The 22,067-nt window shown below is 43.2% G+C and overlaps 1 protein-coding gene and 1 long non-coding RNA gene across 3 annotated transcripts in view; one reads left to right on the plus strand and one right to left on the minus strand.

Annotated features, from left to right (window-relative positions):
• LOC306940467 overlaps positions 1-22,067 on the plus strand; it is a 560,182-nt gene that overhangs the window by 353,785 nt on the left and 184,330 nt on the right. The gene's annotated exons all lie outside the window — the stretch shown is intronic.
• med23 (mediator complex subunit 23) overlaps positions 12,442-22,067 on the minus strand; it is a 46,902-nt gene continuing 37,276 nt past the window's right edge. Inside the window, exons 23-31 of one of the 2 annotated variants that reach the window (XR_013792023.1) lie at positions 21,827-21,936; positions 20,815-20,941; positions 19,499-19,664; positions 18,726-18,798; positions 17,764-17,978; positions 16,255-16,375; positions 15,062-15,193; positions 13,218-14,614; positions 12,442-13,064 (exon numbers count right to left, since the gene is read on the minus strand). Coding sequence is in view for 1 of the 2 variants with exons in the window: in XM_079525556.1 (XP_079381682.1) it covers positions 14,399-14,614; positions 15,062-15,193; positions 16,255-16,375; positions 17,764-17,978; positions 18,726-18,798; positions 19,499-19,664; positions 20,815-20,941; positions 21,827-21,936 (1,160 nt within the window). In the remaining variant the exon portion in view is untranslated. Of the gene's footprint in view, positions 14,615-15,061; positions 15,194-16,254; positions 16,376-17,763; positions 17,979-18,725; positions 18,799-19,498; positions 19,665-20,814; positions 20,942-21,826; positions 21,937-22,067 lie in introns of both variants that reach the window. The other variant, XM_079525556.1, reaches the window with a different exon arrangement.

The following is a 22,067-nucleotide window of genomic DNA, read 5'->3' on the forward strand; positions in this document are numbered from 1 at the left end:
AGTCACCTGCTGTTGATTTCCGACGGTAGAAGCTGAGTTAGGAGCTCCTCTGTCGCTGTTCTCGTAGTGTTGTGTAGACAGCTGCCGCAGACACACCCCCCTGGACTCTCTGCCCTCGGGATGACCTCCTTGGTGCTGTTCAGATGTCACCGTTGACATCATCTAGACCTGGTGGTCTCCCCGTGATCCTTTTGGTGCAGTCAGATGTCACTTTCGACACCTTCAGGAATCCATGGATGGACTCCTCTCCTCTCCTCCACACCTATTAATAGGATACAATACAGGCTCCCACTACAAATATCCCCAATCATTTCTTAGGATGTTTGATGACACTACAAGCTACTGGTCACTAAGATGACCTCTCTGGCATTAATCTCATTCTCTTTGCTAACCTCCCTAGTTCATATAGTGTCACTGAACTATCTAAATTCACTGATGTCACGTCACCAAACGTATTGATGGACAGGTGTTTTGAGCTGAGGGGCTGGCTTGTTTAACCCTAAAAGGTTCAACCGTGGGTGATCATCCCTCGGCTGAAACCTCCACTCCTAGAGATATGGGTCAACTCCCCCTCCGTCATGTTACCAGCTAGTCGTGCTCAGAACACAGGGTTGCGAATTCCTGTGATCACTGTTATGTAGTAAGGCTGTCAGCCGCCGCTTTCATCACCCGACACACAAACAGGCACTATTAACTAAAGCCAATACTTCAAATTCACACCATAATACCCTCCCTTGAAACTGTAGTCCTTACGATCTACTCTTGACATCAGACTCCAAAAGCAGACATCACTTTGTGTACATGTCATTGCATGCCACTGGTCAATCAGTCATTCTTCACTCCTTCTTCAAACACTGTCCCATCTGTTTCTCTAAATAGCACCCCCAATAAATAGCTGCCTGCAGGACAGCTCAGTGGGCCTTTTAAAACAGACAGTGATAGGAGATAAGGAAGGGACAGGATGTCCACACCTGGCCCTAAAGCTCTCTATCTTAAGACTATTTTAGGGTGAGAAGGGATTTTAGCTCTCTCCCCCTCTTTCCCTAAAAGCACATTCCGTCAGAGCATGCTAAAATTGTCATTGCAATTCCTCACACGTAGCTCTGTATGTATTTACTCATTTAACTATCACTTTTAGAATGGCTTCTACTAGCAATATTTCACCGGACATAGCTAGAACCTTCTTGAATTAAGTAAGTCTAGTATGAAGTACATTTAATCATTAATTCACTCACACATACATTATTCTCAATCAATTCTCGATTTCATTCACACCACAAACACTCTCAGGCTTGTGTGACCTTTTCATTGAAACCCCTGGCTGGTGCCTACCCCAAACTCAAGCTTCATACGGCCTGGCAAACATACTGTACGTTTCTTCTGACACCTGTGACAGGTGTACCAAGCCATAAATCCACCACCAAAATAAAAAAGATCATAGTAGACACGTCTACTATTGCTATGCCTTTTTTCAATGAAAAGTTCCCTGGCCTGTAAACTCTGTGACACAATCTCACACACACACACACACACACACATGCATGGGAATAGTTACCCCATCACCCACACACTCATTTGCATACAACCAACCCCATACTGAGTTCACCCTAAGCAACTGTTTTTGTCCCAGAATCAAATTACTCACGCAGAACTATATATAAATTTTACTAATAAGAACTGTTTTTTTTAACAATCCCTAATTAACCTATACCTAACTTTTACCTAAATGTAACCATTTCCAATTTGAGATGCATTTGTCATTTACCTTCTAAATTTTATTCGGACCCCCAAATTGAACCCACATTCTTTAAACCTTAATTGTCCCCAATCTCTGAGTTTTTGAGCACAAGACAACAAAAATAGACTGAGCTGTTGTCTCCGTCAAAATTTAAATGAACCTCCCTACTGTAATATCTATATTATTCATTTAAGAAAAAAGTCAATCCACCTTTAAACAGTCACTGATCAAAAATGAGGTAACACCCTATTATAGCTACTATTTTCACCCGGGCCTAACCCCACACCGTATTCCTACAGTGAAGTTAATAGACTCGCTATCGTGGTTACTATATGCCCAGTGGTTACTCTTAGCTCCACATTTTAACACAGAAAATGTCCATAAATGCACTTTAAATAATTTCTCAAATATAATTTCACTCTTATACATTTGTACACTCTAACGTACATGAATAGCCATATTATAGTTCCCTTATCTAATTTAGTTCATGCATCCAGTTTGTTCATGCATCCAGTTTATTTGTTAACCTCCTATTAATTTCGTTCATTTATCTAGTTTGTTCATAAATGTATTAACCTATTACTCCCCCCTTGAGCCATGACCCACATGGCTCATGACAAAAATCTGATCATCACAGAAAACAGTGCTACGCCATCCATAACATCACTCTCAGTACAGCCGTACAGTCTGTGGAATAAATCAACCGACACACGCATCCATCACGCACCCACGCACAGGCACAGGCACGCACTACACACATCGAGTACAGTCATACATACTCATCACGCACTCATCAGACGCACCCACGCAAGGCACAGGCACGCACGCACCATAAACAACCATCCACAAGTACACACGTACAGTACAGCCACACCGTCGCACGCATATCACAGACGTACCACGCACTCAAGGCACACGCACGCACGCACGCACGCACGCCAAAACCATAGGCTTTGTCAAGCCAAAGATAAACTGTCACTCAAAGTCCCCAAAGAAAACAAAACAGCGCCGAAAGAGCGCACACCCACACGCACACGCGCACGCACGCAGCGGGCGTAAGGGAACAACTTTAACAAGAGCTGCTGACAGAAAACCAGCTCAAGTGTAGAAACAACGCTTCTAGTTCAAGCATTCTACATCCCCACATCCCCTGTAACTGGGAAAGTGAAAAACAAAAAGCATAAACAGTCCGCATCACACACCGGAAGTGTGAAGAGAGTCTAAAAAGAAACAAGACACCCCCCCCTCTCGACCGGGAACAAAGAGAGCACGGCCGCTCCATAGCCCCAGACAGGCACGCAGAATAACCGCAAAGGCCTCCTGGGTAAAAACATGGCCGCGACCAAACAACAATAACAAGACCTCAACAAGTCGTCGTGAATCCTGCTACAGATGACAAACATATCGAAAACGAATCAGCCCGTCCCCCACATCACAGACATCACAGGGAACGTAACCACAACGCAAACGAAAAACAATATTAAAGTTTAAACACTTCAGAAAACAGGGGGGGTTCCCCCGGAGAAACCCCCCGCCACCATACGGTCCCATAACGAACCACAGACAAAAATAAGAGATCTCATCCTACCTAAACATCAACGCACAACGTGTTCTCCCACAAAACCACCGCGCACGGAGAAAACAGCACAGGCACAAAACAGGAACCACAATTAATCTAATAAAAATAATCCCCATATGCCCGCACATATCCCCAGCAGCAATGCAAGAAAAAACACGCACACGTCGAAGTGCGCGCACATATGCATCGTATATATATATACGTCACAAAATCCCTGTTTTGCAATACGCACGCCGGCTCGTCTTACTGGGCCTTGCGTAGTCCGACAATAATCTCAGAAGAATAATATTAATAAATATTAATATTAATAATCCAAAAGCAGACTACTACTCCACACACCCAGCAACGTAGGGCCCAGTTATCCTACTAAACACCTTCGGCTTGCCCTCAGGAACGCACAAAACCGTCCAAATATTGTGCACTTCCATTTAATACGAGAGCAGCCACGCAAACAGCAAGTGGACATGAAAGACAATCGCACACCAGGCGCGCCTCCCGGTTCCCCCGAAAAACGCGTCCAGTTTGCAACTGCCTTACCCTATAAGGAACGCTACTCTGAACACACGCTTCACATTTGAAGCAGAAGGTAATAATTACATAGATTTAAAAGACCTACATCTTCTGCACATTGGCCAGGAATGCTTCATGACAACCATCACTTGACGACGGACTATCAAAAAGTAGTTAAGTACTTAATTGTCGTAAAAAATGCGAGATAAAGGGATAAAGACAAGTTTATGACTAGCTCGCCTGGCGTTTACAGAAAAAATAAAACAATGGTGAATGAAAACACGCGTTGCCACTGAGCAGACGACCCCCCTCTTCACCCCAACTCACCTCGATCACCCCATCACCGCTACGACACAGAGCCACAAAAGTGACCCCCAGCAGGTCGCAGGTCCGTTCAGCGTGGCATAGAAAATACACCATCTTTCCTCCAGTCCGTTGGGCTCCATTTATGATGTATATTTAGCACCAAGTTACCCAAATTGTGTCGTTAGCAGTGATGGTCGTCGAAGGAAGAAAGGAGAAGACCAGCAGGTTGTCGTCACATTCTGATCAGCTTTATTGAACAGAATAACTCAGTACAAGGCTTTCCACGGGCGGAAGGCCCCGTGAAATACATGGAGTCACAGCATAGCTAATCAGTGTGGACTCTCTAGAAGTTTCACTGCGTCCAAGTATTTACTAACTTCTAAGTCCCGCCCCCCTCCCTGGAAACTCATAGGCTCTTCCGGTCAAGGAGGAGGCGGGACATACACATGGCATGCAGCTCATGTGTCACTCTATGTTTTATACCAAATAAGACTAATTCAATATCTATACTATATATGAAGTATGCCGAACACATGTAATGAAATTGTTCAAACTATATTGTTAACCAGTCTAAATGATTAAGCACAAATACACAGTGTAGATTCATCAATTCTGGAGCAGGGAGCAGAAAGCTCTCTGCACACACACACAGCTGTTGGTTTAACAGTTGGAGATAGGAGCTGTTCCTATGGTCAGAAACAGAACCCCCGACCCACCTGGGGTGTTTTAGCTGATGGTATGGTAGCAGAGGATGGTTAGAAACAGCACCCAGACCCCCTGGGGTGCCTGGCCGCATTCTTAACAAAAGGCTTTGTTTTTACGGACTAGCTGTAAATAACTCTAAAGCAGTTGGCACACACACACACAGAGTATTGCATGTCCCAACTTAGTTCTGTGTCCTGTGCACACTGACACTGTGTGTCAACTGTCTATTAAAATATCAACTGATTGATATATACGTGTCCATGTCTATAAAATATCCATCATCGGCACAGCCGGACAGCCAATGAAACGAAGGCTTGCCTTTGTTGCCAGGCAGTTTTGCCATCTTTTTCACCCAATCAGAATTTTTCACTTTTCTTTGTAGGGGGTTTGGAGACTGGAGTTCGATTCCCCCTCATGGAAGATGTATCCATAGTTAAAGTTAGTTATTGATCAGTTAACTGCCTGGTAATGACATACCTGGATGTAAAATATATAATTATACCAGTTATAAGTTATAATTGTACCACTGTGTCTGACTTATTTCTCTGATTTTCTACTCTATACTGCTTATATTTAGTTATGATTGAATTCATGAATTTGGATAAATTCTTTCCATCTAGATGACCAAGTGGGGTCCGGGGACCCTCAGGGGTTCTTGAGGGAGTTCCAGGGGGTCCCCATGCAGCTAAATGATAGTTAGTAACCAAATGGACCCTTATGGGTCTGTAACTCAGAGTGTACAAATGGAACCAAGTGGTTCCATTTGTACACTCTCATAGTTAAATTAACATTGATTTGAAAATATAAATTGGGGGACCCAGAGATAGAAATGCCAGAAATGGGGGTCCGTAGACTAATGCATGTAAAAATGGGGGTCCTTGAAATTAAACGGATTGAGCCATAAAAAAAATCTTCCCTTATGGGGCGGGGCGTCCCTGGCATATGTATTCAAATGGGGGGGCCGCGGGCTAATTAGTGTCAATTTGGGGGTCCTTGACATGAAAAAGTTTGGGAACCATTGGTCTAGATATAGCAATAGTATATAGTCATCATCATTGCCATCTAGTGGCTGTTATAAATCATCACACCAAAATACTTTTAAACATTTCTGCTGAACTCTGAAATTACACAACTCTTATATACACATACAAAGATAAAGAAAATAGAAATGGGATACAATATATAGTGCAAATGTATCGGCTAGCAGCAGTTGAAATCCTATCCTAAAAATAAAACGAATGGAGAATGTATTGCTCTGTTTATATAACATAATTTCTTTATACAGATGTCATTTGCTGTAAGCAGTGTAGGGGTATAAACAGTGTACACACAATGATTTGTATTCCTTAAGGTGCTTCCATTCCTTTCAGAGTCCATTCTCTCTCTATGTAAAAAGTTGTAGTAATTTGTTTTTATCAACACTTGTATGTGTGTGCGTGCGTGCGTGTGTGCGTTCCTCAGGCACAGTAGAGGCATACAGACAGTTGGACTGTGAGGGGATGTGGCAGCCCTCCTCCTCCTCGCCTCCAGAAGGAGACTTTGACCTGTGCGTCCATGAAGGCAGCCCCCAACGCCTGCACTGCGTCGCCAAGGTCTGCCGCTCACTCACTCGTTAACTAAAACACAAAAGTTGCCTGCTACTGACTGTAACCATGTTTTGCAATTATATAGTCTGTTCATCTCTCTCTCTTTCTCCTGCCTACACATCTGTCAGACCCCACTTCTGCATTGCTGTACTGAAACGTCCCACACCTGTCCTCAGACGATTGAGGGTTGTCTACTCCATGCGGGGCAGGTGCTGGCTGGCCAGGAACATCTGTGGGATCCTTGATGTAGTGGTGAAGCCTGGATGTTCTGCTGCCTTCCACTGATCCCTCCATCTCGCCATCACCCAGGAAGCCTTGGAGGTGTCAGCTGGTGTTGTGTGAAGCAGGGACTTGTTGTATGGTTAACCCATTCTGGGCGGGAACCCCTTTTGGTGTTAAGGATTATGTTATACTTTAGCTATTGGAAAATAGCAGATCTACAAGCTCATAGCGCGGCACCGAGTGCCGCACTATGAGCTTGTAGATCTGCTATGTTTGGAAAATCATCCAGTCCCTGGAACTACATATTTTTAGATGGGGGTCGGCGGTGAAATACAGATAATTCTGGGGTCCATGACATGAAAAAGGTTGAGCACCACTGACATGAAAGCATAGGTCCTCAGGTCTACAACTGTTGAAAATACTAAATAAAGTATCAGCTTGCAGCAAGCTATACACCTTGAAAAGTACAGTCATGACTCTTACTAAACACCAAAACTCAAGTGTACAGTGTACACTTAAACTGTATGTTGGCTTGTTTACTGTTGAGTGAGAGACCCACAGTTTGGAAAACACTGCATTAGATCACACAAATTATGTTGTTGTATTACTGTTGTATGGTAGACAATATATTTGGGTTTCAAGTGTGGTAATCTGAACACAGCGTATTTACACTCTAGTGAAATAGTGCATTTCATATTTAATGTAAACATACAAAGAGGACTAAGGTGAGGCAGTCAGCAGGTCACAGCGCTGTAGGGATTCGAACCCTATACCCAGGCAGAAGCTCGGATAGTACTCTACCAGTGCTTTTTTTGCTTTGCAACACCATGCCTTTACTTGCATGTGAATTATGTTGTTTTGACTGTACTTATACTGTTCTACATTTGTCTAATAAAATCATTTAACCAACCAAGCCCATTAATTATAACACAGAGATGCTATTAACTAAGCTGTCCTGTCTATGTCAACATGCTCTAGGAATAGCAATAACAGTTAATGTAGCAGATGAGGCAATTCATTGAACACAGTTGTGCACAATGTTAACATCCCAGATCGATTACAATATGAATCAACTGTGCTTGACTACACCATGATATGAGTACAATAACTTTCATTGTGAATAAAACATTCCAGTGTGGTTGCAGTGTAATGCTAAAGATTTAATCACAGGGCTGTCTGCTTCATGTATTATAATTAAAAGTGCATTCTGGTATTGTGAATCAATGTACTTAAATGAAAGCACCAACTTCAGTGTTTATTGACTGACCTATAATAACAATATAGCTTCCAATAGCACAGTGAGGGGTCCGGGGACCCCCAGATTTTGTGTTTTGTTTTTTAAATAGCATCAACATCAGCTAAAGCTACTACACATCGGCTATTTGAAACTAGGCGATCTACGAGCTTGTTGATCAGCTATTTTCAACAAATCAGACCATTAAACTCAGTCAAATAAATGTTACATCATGAAATATAACATCGGGTCTTGTGTAGGGTCTAAGGAGTAAACACTGATACAGTGAGTTATTATTTTGTCTGCTGGTTGCATGAGTTCAGCTCCATGTACAGTAACAGCTCAGCACAGTACTCAATTAACAGATCCCTGATCGATCTAAAAACGAATCCACTACATTCACCAAATCACCAAGACATATAAGCATTAAAACGTTTCCTTTGACAAGTCAGAGAGTGGTCTGTTCGTGCCCATTGAGCCATACAACGTCTGTTTACGACGACGCTAACACGCTAATTCGATTAGCATCCCTTCCTTTGTCAAAGACGTGCAAAATAAAAAATCTGTCAATGTATACACATTATGTTACACGTCTTTATCGGCGTTTCTGTGGTCGAGACAATGCATTGTACCGACCTGTCAGTTTCTGCTTCTGCTCGGGACTTCATGTATATGACGTAAACATTAAACAGGCAGAGAGACATATATGAATCCAGGCATTAATCTCGTCCAAAAATATCTAAAACGTAAACGCCAAAATCGCGAGAGAGTCAGCTATTCATTACTAAATATTTCACAGACCTTGATGTGATTGTTCGCTGTGATAAAGTAACACAAATGTGATGATGATGATGAGCATAACAAAATACAACGAGACGAGAGGATAAACATAACTCGAGAGAAGAAGAACAGAGGCATTTGGCAGCGACATTCAGAACAGCGCCACAGCCAGCCCATCCACACCCACTCTGTGGCCAGACGTATATTACATCGGCTGCGAGATTAGGACAGCGCCAAGGCCAGCCCATCCACACCCACTCTGTGGCCAGACATATATTACATCGGTACCGAAGTTTAGGACAGCGCCGCGGCCGTCGTCCGCACCCACGTTGCGGCCGGAAGCGGTACTGCGCCCGTAGTGAAAATTCACTACCGTAGAGAATGAACGGGACCTCGTTTAGGGCCGTTTAGCTAAACAATACGCGACGGCCGCGCACCGGAGGTGTTGGGTTCAAACCCCACTCAAATCTTTACTTGCCAAAATCTGCCATTGACCCCCATTCTGAATTTCTCAAATTTAAAAGCACTATATTTCTAAAACTATGAAACATTTCAAAGATTCCTTTTCAGGCAAACATGTCCACCGTAAGATGCACCTAAATACGTTTGAATAGGGTTTCTAGGTGTAAGTATGTAGGACTAGTAGCATGCCAAAGTTTGTGGTATTGCCATTGAGAATGCATTGGGCGTTTAAGTTAAATAACTCAGAAACTACAAAACATTTCAAAGTAAAAAGTTCCAGCATGTGTCTCCACAGTAAGCTGAATTATAAAAAGTGTGAATGGAGTTTCTAGGTGAAAGTGCTTTTTTGACGTGCCAATGTCTGCCATTGAGCTCCATTGTAAACTTCTCAAATTTGAAAGCACTGTATTTCTAAAACTATGAAACATTTCAAAGATTCCTTTTCAGGCAAACATGTCCACCGTAAGATGAACCTAAGTAGGCTAGAATGGGCTTGCTAGGTGTAAGTATGTAGGACTAGTAGCATGCCAAAGTTTGTGCTATTGCCATAGAGAATGCATTGGGCGTTTAAGTTAAATAACTAAAAAACTACAAAATATTTCAATGTAGAAAGTTCCAGCATGTGTCTCCACAGTAAGCTGAATAATAAAAAGTGTGAATGGAGTTTCTAGGTGAAAGTGCTTTTTTGACGTGCCAATGTCTGCCATTGAGCTCCATTGTAAATTTCTCAAATTTGAAAGCACTATATTTCTAAAACTATGAAACATTTCAAAGATTCCTTTTCGGGCAAACATGTCCACCATAAGATGAACCTAAGTAGGCTAGAATGGGGTGTCTAGGTGTAAGTATGTAGGACTAGTAGCATGCCAAAGTTTGTGCTATTGCCATTGAGAATGCATTGGGCGTTTAAGTTAAATAACTCAGAAACTACAAAACATTTCAAAGTAAAAAGTTCCAGCATGTGTCTCCACAGTAAGCTGAATTATAAAAAGTGTGAATGGAGTTTCTAGGTGAAAGTGCTTTTTTGACGTGCCAATGTCTGCCATTGAGCTCCATTGTAAACTTCTCAAATTTGAAAGCACTATATTTCTAAAACTATGAAACATTTCAAAGATTTCTTTTCAGGCAAACATGTCCACCGTAAGATGAACCTAAGTAGGCTAGAATGGGCTTGCTAGGTGTAAGTATGTAGGACTAGTAGCATGCCAAAGTTTGTGCTATTGCCATTGAGAATGCATTGGGCGTTTAAGTTAAATAACTCAGAAACTACAAAATATTTCAATGTAGAAAGTTCCAGCATGTGTCTCCACAGTAAGCTGAATTATAAAAAGTGTGAATGGAGTTTCTAGGTGAAAGTGAAAGTGACGTGCCACTATCTGCCATTATAAATTTCTCAAATTAAAAGCACTATATTTCTAAAACTATGAAACATTTCAAAGATTCCTTTTCAGGCAAACATGTCCACCATAAGATGAACCTAAATAGGTTTGAATGGGGATTCTAGGTGTAAGTATGTAGGACTAGTAGCATGCCAAAGTTATAATTTTTTTCGGACGGCATACTATAGCATGTAGTTTTTCGTGATTTTGGACTATTTGAAAAAGAGATGAAAATCATGAAAAACGACATACTATAGTTCATGGTTTCGGACGGAATACTATAGCATGTCGTTTTTCGTAATTTTGGAGGATTTGAAATAAAGATTAAAATCATGAAAAAATGACATACTATAGTCCATGGTTTGGGACGGCATACTATAGTATGTCATATTTTCATAATTTTGGGAGACTATGTCAGAGCCAGGACTTGAACCTGCAGCCTCCTGATTCCCAGGCAGGATCTGTACCCAGTGAGCTACTGTGCATGCTGTTCTTAAAAGGCTGATTAGATAATGACAGAAGAGCCAGAGACTTATTTCCATTGTGGTTCATAAACATTCGAACGTCTAGAGATAAACAACAGCAAAAGAAACAATAGACAAATCTCCTGTTATTTTATTTTTGTATCAATGTTGTACTCAAAGGGAACAGCAGACTGCATTGTGGCAGGTAGCAAGTAGATCAGTGACTTAGCACACTGGCTTCATGATCTGGAGGTTGTGGGTTCAAAGAGAGTGAATGCATTGGGCGTTTAAGTTAAATAACTCAGAAACTACAAAACATTTCAAAGTAAAACGTTTTGACGTGCCACAGTTGCCACTATCTGCCATTATAAATGTCTCACATTTAAAGCACTATATTTCTAAAACTATGAAACATTTCAAAGATTCCTTTTCAGGCAAACATGTCCACCGTAAGATGAACCTAAATAGGTTTGAATGGGGATTCTAGGTGTAAGTATGTAGGACTAGTAGCATGCCACAGTTTGTGCTATTGCCATTGAGAATGCATTGGGCGTTTAAGTTAAATAACTCAGAAACTACAAAACATTTCAAAGTAAAAAGTTCCAGCATGTGTCTCCACAGTAAGCTAAATTATAAAAAGTGCATACTGCATTGTGGCAGTTAGCAAGTAGATCAGTGACTTAGCACACTGGCTGCATGATCTGGAGGTTGTGGGTTCAAACCCCACTCAAATCTTTACTTGCCAAAATCTGCCATTGACCCCATTCTGAATTTCTCAAATTTAAAAGCACAATATTTCTAAAACAATGAAACATTTCAAAGATTCCTTTTGTCCACCGTAAGATGAACCTAAATACGTCTGAATGGGGTTTCTAGGTGTAAGTATGTAGGACTAGTAGCATGCCAAAGTTTGTGCTATTGCCATTGCGAATGGTGTTAAATGAGTTAAACGCCTTTTCAGGCAAACATGTCCACCGTAAGATGAACCTAAATAGGTTTGAATGGGGTTTCTAGGTGTAAGTATGTAGGACTAGTAGCATGCCAAAGTTTGTGCTATTGCCATTGCGAATGGCGTTAAATGAGTTAAACGCCTTTTCAGGCAAACATGTCCACCGTAAGATGAACCTAAATAGGTTTGAATGGGGTATGTATAGGACTAGTAGCATGCCAAAGTTTGTGCTATTGCCATTGACAATATGACATTGCATGTGACAGCCTCTTTCTTGATCTGTATGATAGTCTGCTCCCCAGACTGGTGTGCAGAGACACTGATCCAGAATCAGACAAGGTTCACAGCTTAGCCTATAGGCATGGAGCACATGCATCTTCAACAGCATGGGTTAGATATCAAGCATACTGCACATGACCAGCAAGGAACAAGTACTTCATCATGTGGGTCTGTGTTTTCTACCAGTTAACCATGGACACCTCTAGAGTGATATTACATGAACTGAATGACCGTAAATAAAAGCTGAACCAATTACAAAATCCTCTTTATTGAGTCAATATAACAGTGCACAATACAAACTATAAAAAGAAAGACATGGACCAAAGCAACAGAGAAAAGAACATCCACAGAGAATCAGAAATGCAGTGTCCTATTAACCAATCAGAAGGCACTGGATGCTCAGAGCTGGAGGCTGTTGGATCCCAAAATGATATAAAATCCAATGGCAGTTAAAGAGTAACTTCATATGAGATATTATTTACAACATATTTCCGTAATGAAAACCTCGAATGTTATTATATCATTATAAACATCCATTTGTAGGGCTGTCCACCGTCACGGGTCTCATATCGCTGCCGTCGGGCACAAACCTCTTATCTCCGTATTTTCACTTTTTGTGTCGTCTTTACGGCCGCGCAGATTTATCCTAATAAAAAAATCTAAATCATCTAAGCATTCTATAGCTTAGCTGCTTAGCAGAAATTGAAATATAAAAATAAAATGTGAAGATATTTTAAATATATTTTCGTGAACCGAAATGGAATCGGATTTCGGGAGATGTAGTTCCAGACTCTATATGTAAAGCATTCGAAGATTGTGGAATAGTCGTCTGGCTATATACGCGAGACTAGGAGTATGACAGCGGTGCTCCCTGTGGGGGCTCCTCACTGGCAGGTGAGCCAGTAGGATACAACAGTACGTCCTCCCGGTGGGGGCTCCTCACTGGCGGGTGAGCCAGTAGGATACAACAGTACGTCCTCCCGGTGGGGGCTCCTCACTGGCAGGTGAGCCAGTAGGATACAACAGTACGTCCTCCCGGTGGGGGCTCCTCACTGGCAGGTGAGCCAGTAGGGGTAAAACAGCCAGTGGCAACAGACATGTGTGAGGAGGAATTAATTGGCATAACAACAAACTAGGGGACAAAAAGGTAAAAAAAAAAAAGAAAATAAATGGACTACTCTAATTTTGAGAATAAAAACATCAATCGAACCACTTGAGCCCTATATACTATGTCGTAAACAAAAATAGCTAATCTACAAGCTCAGAATTCACACGAGCTCACGTCCGCAAGCTCCACAACATGACAACGTGAGCTTGAGGATCATCTACTCTTGAAGAAGTTCACCAATAATGACATGCCCAAAATAGGGACCCCAGGGTGAAAGGGGTCAACCCGTTCAGGACGGGAACCCCTTTTTGGTGTTTTAACCATTATGTTATACATCAGCTATTGGAAAAATAGCAGATATACAAGCTCGTAGCGCGGCACCGAGTGCCGCGCTACGAGCTTGTAGATCTGCTATTTTTGAAAAATTGTGACAATGTGGCGCAAATCTTTGAATGCATGCTTTCACGGTGAAAGTTTTTAACTCAAATCTTTGCTTCTGGGAGGTCCCTGATGGGGGTCGGCGGCGGCCGATTACATATCCTTTCTGGGGTCCTTGGCATGAAATTGTTTGAGAACCACTGACATAGAAACATGGGTTTTTCAGAAAACTGTCATGATTTAGAAGACATTTGTAGAATCTCGTCTCAGTCCTAAATGGGTTAATAGACAGCATTTAATTGAAAACATATCTGGAAAACATATTAAATTGCAGAAACATTTGGCATTCATGGCTAGGTTACATCATATTATTATTTTTTCTTCGTTTCCACTCCAACATGTTGCTACCCGTCAACGTTTTAGACAAAGACATTATTCTTAGAGGTCACATGAAAATCTGTCTGGAGAAAAAGAGACATACAAAAAGGTCATGATTGCAGTTTACAAAACAATTAAATGGACAAAAACAACTTCTTCCACACGGTCATTTCTATATGTTACAAAATAATGTTGCACGTCAACCTTTAGAAAAATCGAACTCTACGCCCTAAAACATTTAAACAGATGCGTGCGTCTATCAATCTCACACATTTGATGCAGAGGGGAGACTGGACTTGCGAGTGAGAGTGTGTGTGTGTGTGTGTGTGTGAGCATCTAGGTCACCGACATGGGCGTGTGTGTGTGTTGCGCGGGCGAGGGGACGACACCGAGGATATGGTTGCCGGGTGAGAGGAAGAGGAGGATGCTGCGGCGGCCGGCGGGGGAGCTGCGTTGGCGTTAGAGGAGGAGGAGGAGGAAGGCTCCATGATGCTGTGTGTGATGAAACGCAGGCGCATCTTCATGCCCTGACGTAGAGTCATGATGATCTTCTCCACCTGGGGAGGGAGGGAGGGAGGGGGAGAGAGAGAGAGAGAGAGAGAGAGAGAGAGAGAGAGAGAGAGAGAGAGAGAGAGAGAGAGAGAGAGAGAGAGAGAGAGAGAGAGAGAGAGAGAGAGAGAGAGAGAGAGAGAGAGAGAGAGAGAGAGAGAGAGAGAGAGAGAGAGAGAGAGAGAGAGAGAGAGAGAGAGAGAGAGAGAGAGAGAGAGAGAGAGAGAGAGAGAGAGAGAGAGAGAGAGAGAGAGAGAGAGAGAGAGAGAGAGAGATAGAGGGAGAGATGGAGAGAGTGGGGGAGAGAGAGAAGGGGGCAGAGAGGGAAAGAGAGAGGGGGAGAGGGAGGGAGAGAGAGTCACAGTACAATTACTTGGAAGATCTATAAGCTCACGCAAGCTTGTACATTGACTATTTTTGAAAGCACACAAACAAACAAACAAACAAACACGCACCTGCTCCTTCACACTGTCTCCAGTGTACATGTATTTGATGTGGTAGAGGAAGTCACAGATGGGGTCCATGTAGTACAGATGTTGGCTGTGTTGGTCCACTGCCTGGAGCATCTCGTAGAAGGCCACACCGATCTGAAAAACACGCACACGCACGCAAATTAGTCTGAATACTCTTACACGTGGCGAGGAAGGCCATACTCGCAAGGTTTGGATTCATAGGGACACTCCTACATTGGATGATTGGTATAATTAAAGGAGGTAATGAGTGTGGTTCCGCTGTAGAAACAGCTCCTCCGTGACAACACAAGAGGCTTCACAAAGTCATGGCAACCAGTCTTGGATGCAGTGGATCCTGTGGAAGCGACCGCTGTGAGCCTGGAGGTCTGGCTATTCTCGTCCGTTCTCTGCACCTTCGCACGACGGAGCATACAGTACATTACGCCGAGGGGCTGCAGCTGTGTGCGCGCAAGCATGCCTCTGAATGCTCTGATTCACATGAATGTGAGGAGCTCTGTCATTCTAATGACAGCGACTGGAGGTGGGCTGGGGTGGACGACTGCTTCGAGAATCGCAATTATTGTTTACACACGCCACAAACCCAGGACTATACGTTTCAAGAGCGAGAGATCACAGTTAAATATGGAGTCAGAACAGTATCAAAAGTGTCACGGTAAATCTTACATATTTGTAACTCACAAGTTCAGATTTGCAACTCACGTGAGTGAACTCACAGGTTCACATTTGTGTTTTGTATCTGTATTTCGCATCTGTGTTTGGTATCCGTGTTTCGCATCTGTGTTTTGTATTTGTGTTTTGTATCTGTAATTTGCATCTGTGTTTTGTATCCGTGTTTCGCATCTGTGTTTTGTATTTGTGTTTTGTATTTGTGTTTTGTATCTGTAATTTGAATCTGTGTTTTGTATCCGTGTTTCGCATCTGTGTTTGAAACACAAATACAAAACACAGTTGTGAAACACAGATACAAAACACAGATGCGAAATACAGATACAAAACACAAATCTGAACTTGTGGATACAAAACACAAATGTGAACCTGTGAGTTCACTCACGTGAGTTGCAAATCTGAACTTGTGAGTTACAAATATGTAAGATTTACCGTGACACTTTTGATACTGTTCTGACCCCATAGTTAAACATCCAGTGTGTGTGTGTGTGTGTGTGTGCGTGCACTACCTCCAGCATGCACCGTGTCCTCTCCTGTTGGAAGCGCTGGAGGAACGGTCCCACCAGGTGGTAGACGTACAGCAGCTGGAACTCTGTCTGCACGATGGGTCTGAGTGTCTCTGATAGGAACCTGCACACAATTCAATTCAATTCAAAGGGCTTTATTGGCATGAGAAAACATACGTTTACATTGCCAAAGCAGAAAGCACAATACAACAATACATCAATACAATCAAAACAAAAAAATATGTACATTTGAACGTCAGAATCTTCAATAGATCAATTTCTATATTGTACCAAGATGACAGGTATAGTGCAGGAATATACACAATGATTAGTCTTTAGGGTGGTTGTGTTCCGTTTGATATCCTTCTCCTATCACAGCAACTCACAAATCTTGCTGCTGTGTTTGCACATTGTTGTACTTCGCCCAGCAGATATGGGAGTTTTTTGTCATTGGTCATGTTTTCAAAATCTCCGTGTGTGGTTGTAATCTGTGGGAAGTATGTGTCTCTGATGTCTTGGTACAATGGACAGATGGTTAGGAAGTGTAGCTCGGTTTCCACTTCATTTTGTGTGCAGTGGGTGCATAGTCTGTCTTCTCTCGGGATACAGGTCTGCCTATGGCGGCCTTTCTCGATCGCAAGACTGCTCACTGAGTCTGTACCTAGTTAGGTATTCTGCCACTGCATATTCTCTGTTTAGGGCCAGATAGCATTCTAGTTTACTCTGCTTTGCACACACAGATGGAGATGATTGAGGATGGAGATGGAAATGATTAACGATTATGCACACAATAATTGCGCTTAGGCGATTATGTCATAATTGTGACAAGCCTGCACGCACGCACGAAGACACACTCACACACAGACACACTCACATACTTACTTTGTTACTTACTTTGTTTTTGTTTTGTCAGTAACTAATGTTACTCTTAAAAAAGGGTAGGCATAATAAGCTTTGGCTTCAGCTCACACCTTTTCGGTGCAAAACCTGATCATGTAACACAACTGTCTTTTAAACTTGAAAATGTAAGTACCGAAATAAACTATTCATTCATTCATTCATTCAGTGTTGTTTTTGGCAGCAAATTTTGATTTTAGTTTTAGTCATAGTCTCTTGAATAGTTTATTTAGTTTTAGTCACATTTTAGTCACCTGGAATGTTTTAGTTAGTCTAGTTTTAGTCGACTAAATATCATACGATTTTAGTCGACTAAATATACATTTGATTTAGTCGAACAAAATGTATTTTGGCGGTGCCTTGATGCCGTCGTTATTGACAGTTTTCTTTTTGTGACGCCCACAACGCGTCGTAGTGTCCAACTAATTGTAAAATCTTGTCCACTAGTCCCTTCCTAACATTTAGTTTGTATTTGTTGACGGAATTGTAAGAATATTTAGTCTTAGTTTTAGTCAGCACAGCTTAGCTTTCATTTAGTTTTCGTCAGTGGAAAAAGGTAGTCTTTAGTTTTAGTCTATGAAATCAACACTGGCGCGCACACGCACGCGCACTCACTTGGGGATGAGGGAGAGCTGGCCGATGGAGGAGTGGTGCCAGACGGCGTGTGCCAGCGCCAGCACGTAGCTGCAGTTCATCTCGCTGTAGCTCTGGTGGCACGCCGTGAAGTCCAGCAGGGCGAAGGGGTAGCCCGCCCACTCCGCCTCCGACGTCAGCGCCGGGGAGCCCAGCACCGACACGATGCGGTCGTGGAGAACGATCCAATAGGGCTCCTGGAACAACGCGCGCACACACACACACACACACATACACACACAGAGGGAGAAGGGGGCTGAGGCAATGGCCCTAGACTGGAATCCACTGGGTTTTTATATCAGCTTGCAGAGCTGATCAATGATAGGACAGGATACTAGTAGCGATGCAGTGGTGAGATTTTCGTGATTGGCTGGCGTCTAAGCCAATGGGAGACTAGCCCTATACGAACAATGGGACACAAAGCCTGCTCTCCTCTCCCCCACCGCACCATGACTAGAGAGTGAGACTGCAAACGTGATTACAGAAAGCTACCCACTAAGGTACAATATGCAAGAGAATGGAATGCAAGCTGAAATGTATAATTATCAATCATATCATATTTTTTGCAGGTTTCCCGCTCCGGTTCTCAAACCTTTTCGTGTTAAGGACCCCCAACTTGATATGCATTTGGCCACAAACCACCATCTGAAAAGGTTTTGTGCCATGAGGGGAACCCCCATAAGAGAAGATATTTGTTATAGATATTTGTAGATATTTTAGTAGCCGATCAGATAGTATCATATCATCATCATAGTATCATAAGTGGAAGATCGACGAGCTCAACCGTGTGGATCTGCTACTTTTGACACTTTCGTTCGACGCTGTAGTAGTATGATCAAGAAGGGCGTTAATTATGAAAGAATCACACAAAAGAAAATAAGATTTCACAAACAAAGCGTGCGTGCGTGCGTGTGTGCGTGCGTGCGTGCGTGCGTGCGTCTTACAGGCAGTGCGGTGATCACCAGTCCGATGGCGTTCATCCAGGCCGTGATGTTTTCTCTGGGTACCAGAGGCTGGCTGGAAGCACAAAGGACAACAACGGATGGATGACACATTCATGCTGCTGGTGGATTTCACCACGAAGAGAGACTCCGTCTCAAAACGTTAAGTATTTCATCTAGATTGTCGTCCAATAGAGCATCGCAGTCCCGCCCCCTCGAGAGACCCGGAAAATAAATCCCCGTTCATTTTCCTCATAGACTTTTTTAGAAAGTATTTATTTAAAGACGTTTACGCCGCGGACAAAGCCAACTCTTGTCGTGACAAATCATGACAATAAACACAATGTTTTGGGCCAAACAAAGAATTAGAAAGTAGAAAAAAATCTTTTTTTGTTTTTCTTCTTTGTAATTATTTGTTTGGTCCAAAATATTGTGTTTGTTGTCATGATTTGTCACAACTCGAGTTGGCTTTGTACGACGCTTAAAAGGTCTTTAAATAAATACTTTTTGAAATGTCTATGAGGAAAATGCATTGGGATTCATTTCCTGGGCCTGGCGTCGTCATGAAAGGGGGCAGGACTGCGACACTCTATAGCCTCACCACCAGACACTGATGAAGTAGTATGTTAAAGAGACAGAGGTTTCTGTTCATCAGCAACAATATACAGTACAGGTCTTCAACAGGTCTTCTTGTCTGCTCTCAGTTCATACCGTACAGTTTTCACGATGTGTGTGTGTGTGTGTGTGTGTGTGTGTGTGTGTGTGCGCGCGCGTACCTCTTCAGCACCACGTTGAGCAGGGCGTTGCCCACCTCCTTCCCCGTCACTGCCAGAGCCATCAGCTCCACACAGGTGACGTGCAGAGCGTGGGCCGCCGGGTTGGGGAACTCGTTGAACCTCCAGTCACAGTTGGGGAAGGGACCCGGGGACTTCCCTGCCATGGGTGGGGGGCTCACGTTAAGGAGAGGACACACCACAAGGCAGTGGTTCATGTTGAAGACCCCCCCCCCCCCCCCCCAAATTAATATGTTGTGTTCGGCCGCGGATATATATTTGGAAATATATTTAGTGTCAGGGAGACCCCAGAAGAAAGGATGTTGGGTCAAATAAAAAAATACAAATTATCTTTGGTGATTTATTTTTCTAATGTTTTTTGGCATCTACTGTAATGATAGATATGTCCTCATTATGCCCGTGGGTATGCTCTATAAGTGTGAAAACCGTATTCGTCTTTAACCGATTAAATCCGGTTAGCGCCGTCTATTAAAAAATAACCGCACAGCTCAGCTCACAGCTTGTACATCTGCTATGAACATTTTTGAAAAGTCTTGAAAATGTGACAACTACTGGCTACCCATTTAGACCTGAGGCTGATTTTTTTTTAAATGGCTACTAAATCACAGATTTCTGTCAGTGGTTCTCAAACCATTTCATGTCAAGGACACCAAAAATATATGTAATTGGCCGCCGACCCCCCCCCCCCCCCCCCACCCCCCATCTCAAAATATGTTGTTCCAGGGACCTCCCCCCCATGAAACAAAGATTTGAGTTAAAAACGTTCGCTCTGAAAGAAACGATTTTTCAAAAATAGCAGATCTACAATTCGTGAGCTTGTAGATCTGCTGGTGTTTACAGCTAAAGTATAACATAATGCATAAAACACCAAAAGGGGTTCCTGTCCTGAATGGGTTACGTGCACCTTCCAGAGGTAACTGTAGGAGCAGGTAAGGGTCCGTAACACAGAGTTTTGACACAACACCGTTTTCTGCCGCACAAAGGGAGGGGCTGCCGTCTCAGCAACAACGTGGCTACGAAACAGGTGACGTTGTGACATACCAGTCTGCTGCCTGCTGGCCAGACTGAGTAGCGAGTGACAAAACAGATTCACGGAACGCAGCGATTCATGGCAACTTGCTCGCTTTAGCTCACTCGGTGGTGTCTCTCCTGGCTCAGGTTCGCTTGAGACGGCACCCCTCCGTCACGGCCTAAAGACTATAGAACGAAAGTCCCTGCCTTCGCGGGGCGGAAAACTGTGTCGCAGTTTTGCCGCTGCGGGCTGACGGACAGACCCAGCGGCCAATAGGAAAGGATATTGTCAACCAGGCGGCCAATCAGCTTGCAGTAGTAGGTGTCGTCGGGGATCCACACGTTGTCCTCCCTGGCGTTCATGCCACACTTCAGGTAGGTGTCACTCAGACACCACCCCGGGGTCCGGTTGTCCTAAAAACATAAAATAAAAAAGGTTCATATTTATACCATAAATTACCAGGGAGAGACCCACGTAGTACCAACCAATCACAACAAATCTATATGAATTCCACAAATCTTTGTATGCCTGTCTTTCATTTAGCATTTTTCTTTTTCATGTTTCCATCTGTTACAGAGGCTAAAGGTGGTTGCACACCGGCCGCGTTTTTCGGAAAACCGATGGAGCAACGCAGCTAAAAATCCGAATTCGCATCCGATTCGCGCCCGGTGTGTGGAGACCTTAACTGTCTGTTTTCTCTCTCCATTCTCACTCTCTCTCTTTTGGGGGTGAATGTATACAATTCCGGAACGCTTTTCTGAAACTCTATTCATACCAGGGCGGCTCAGGGGTTGGGAACCGGAAGGTTTCCAGTTCGATCCAGGGCTCCCCCTGAGTTTGTATCGAAGTGTCCTTGAGAAAGACTCTGAACCCCTAATTGCTCCCGATGAGCAGGTTGGTGCCTTCCTCTGCCATCGGTGTATGAATGTGTGTGTGAATGGGTGAATGTAATGCACAATCTATGTAAAGCGCCGTGGATAAAGACGCTATATAAATGCGCCATTTACTCCAGTTTTAGGTGATAAGGTGATCATCGAAAACCGCAACATGACGTCACGCCGCGGTGATAAGGGACTCAACGCTCACCCAAACACATCTCTCTTGTTTTTACTAACCACCGTTTCGGTGGCCACCTTATCACTGAAATGTACTGTAATTCTGCAAACTGTAAATATTTCAATCAATCAATCAATCAATCAATCACCTAAAAGTTGAGTATGAATAAGGCCTTTAGAAGGCTTTTTTTAGAACCGGTCTAAAGGAGTTAATTCATTCAGAGACGTCTTGTCTGTACCCACCTTCAGCGAGGACATGATGGCGTGCACCAGCTTTCTCTTCAGGTTGGTTCGTTCCCTCAGGTGGCGCTCATAGTAGTGGAGGGTGTTGTACAGGTACGTCACTGGACGGTCTGCGCACGCAAGCGCACGCACGCACATGCACACACACACACACACACACACATAGTTATGTTAGGACATGTTTTTTTAATGCCATTTTTTGACACCCATATCTTGCGCCACCCCTTAACCCTTATCCCTA

This window comes from Electrona antarctica, assembly GCF_951216825.1.
Source record: "Electrona antarctica genome assembly, chromosome: 17".
Classification (NCBI taxonomy): domain Eukaryota; kingdom Metazoa; phylum Chordata; class Actinopteri; order Myctophiformes; family Myctophidae; genus Electrona; species Electrona antarctica.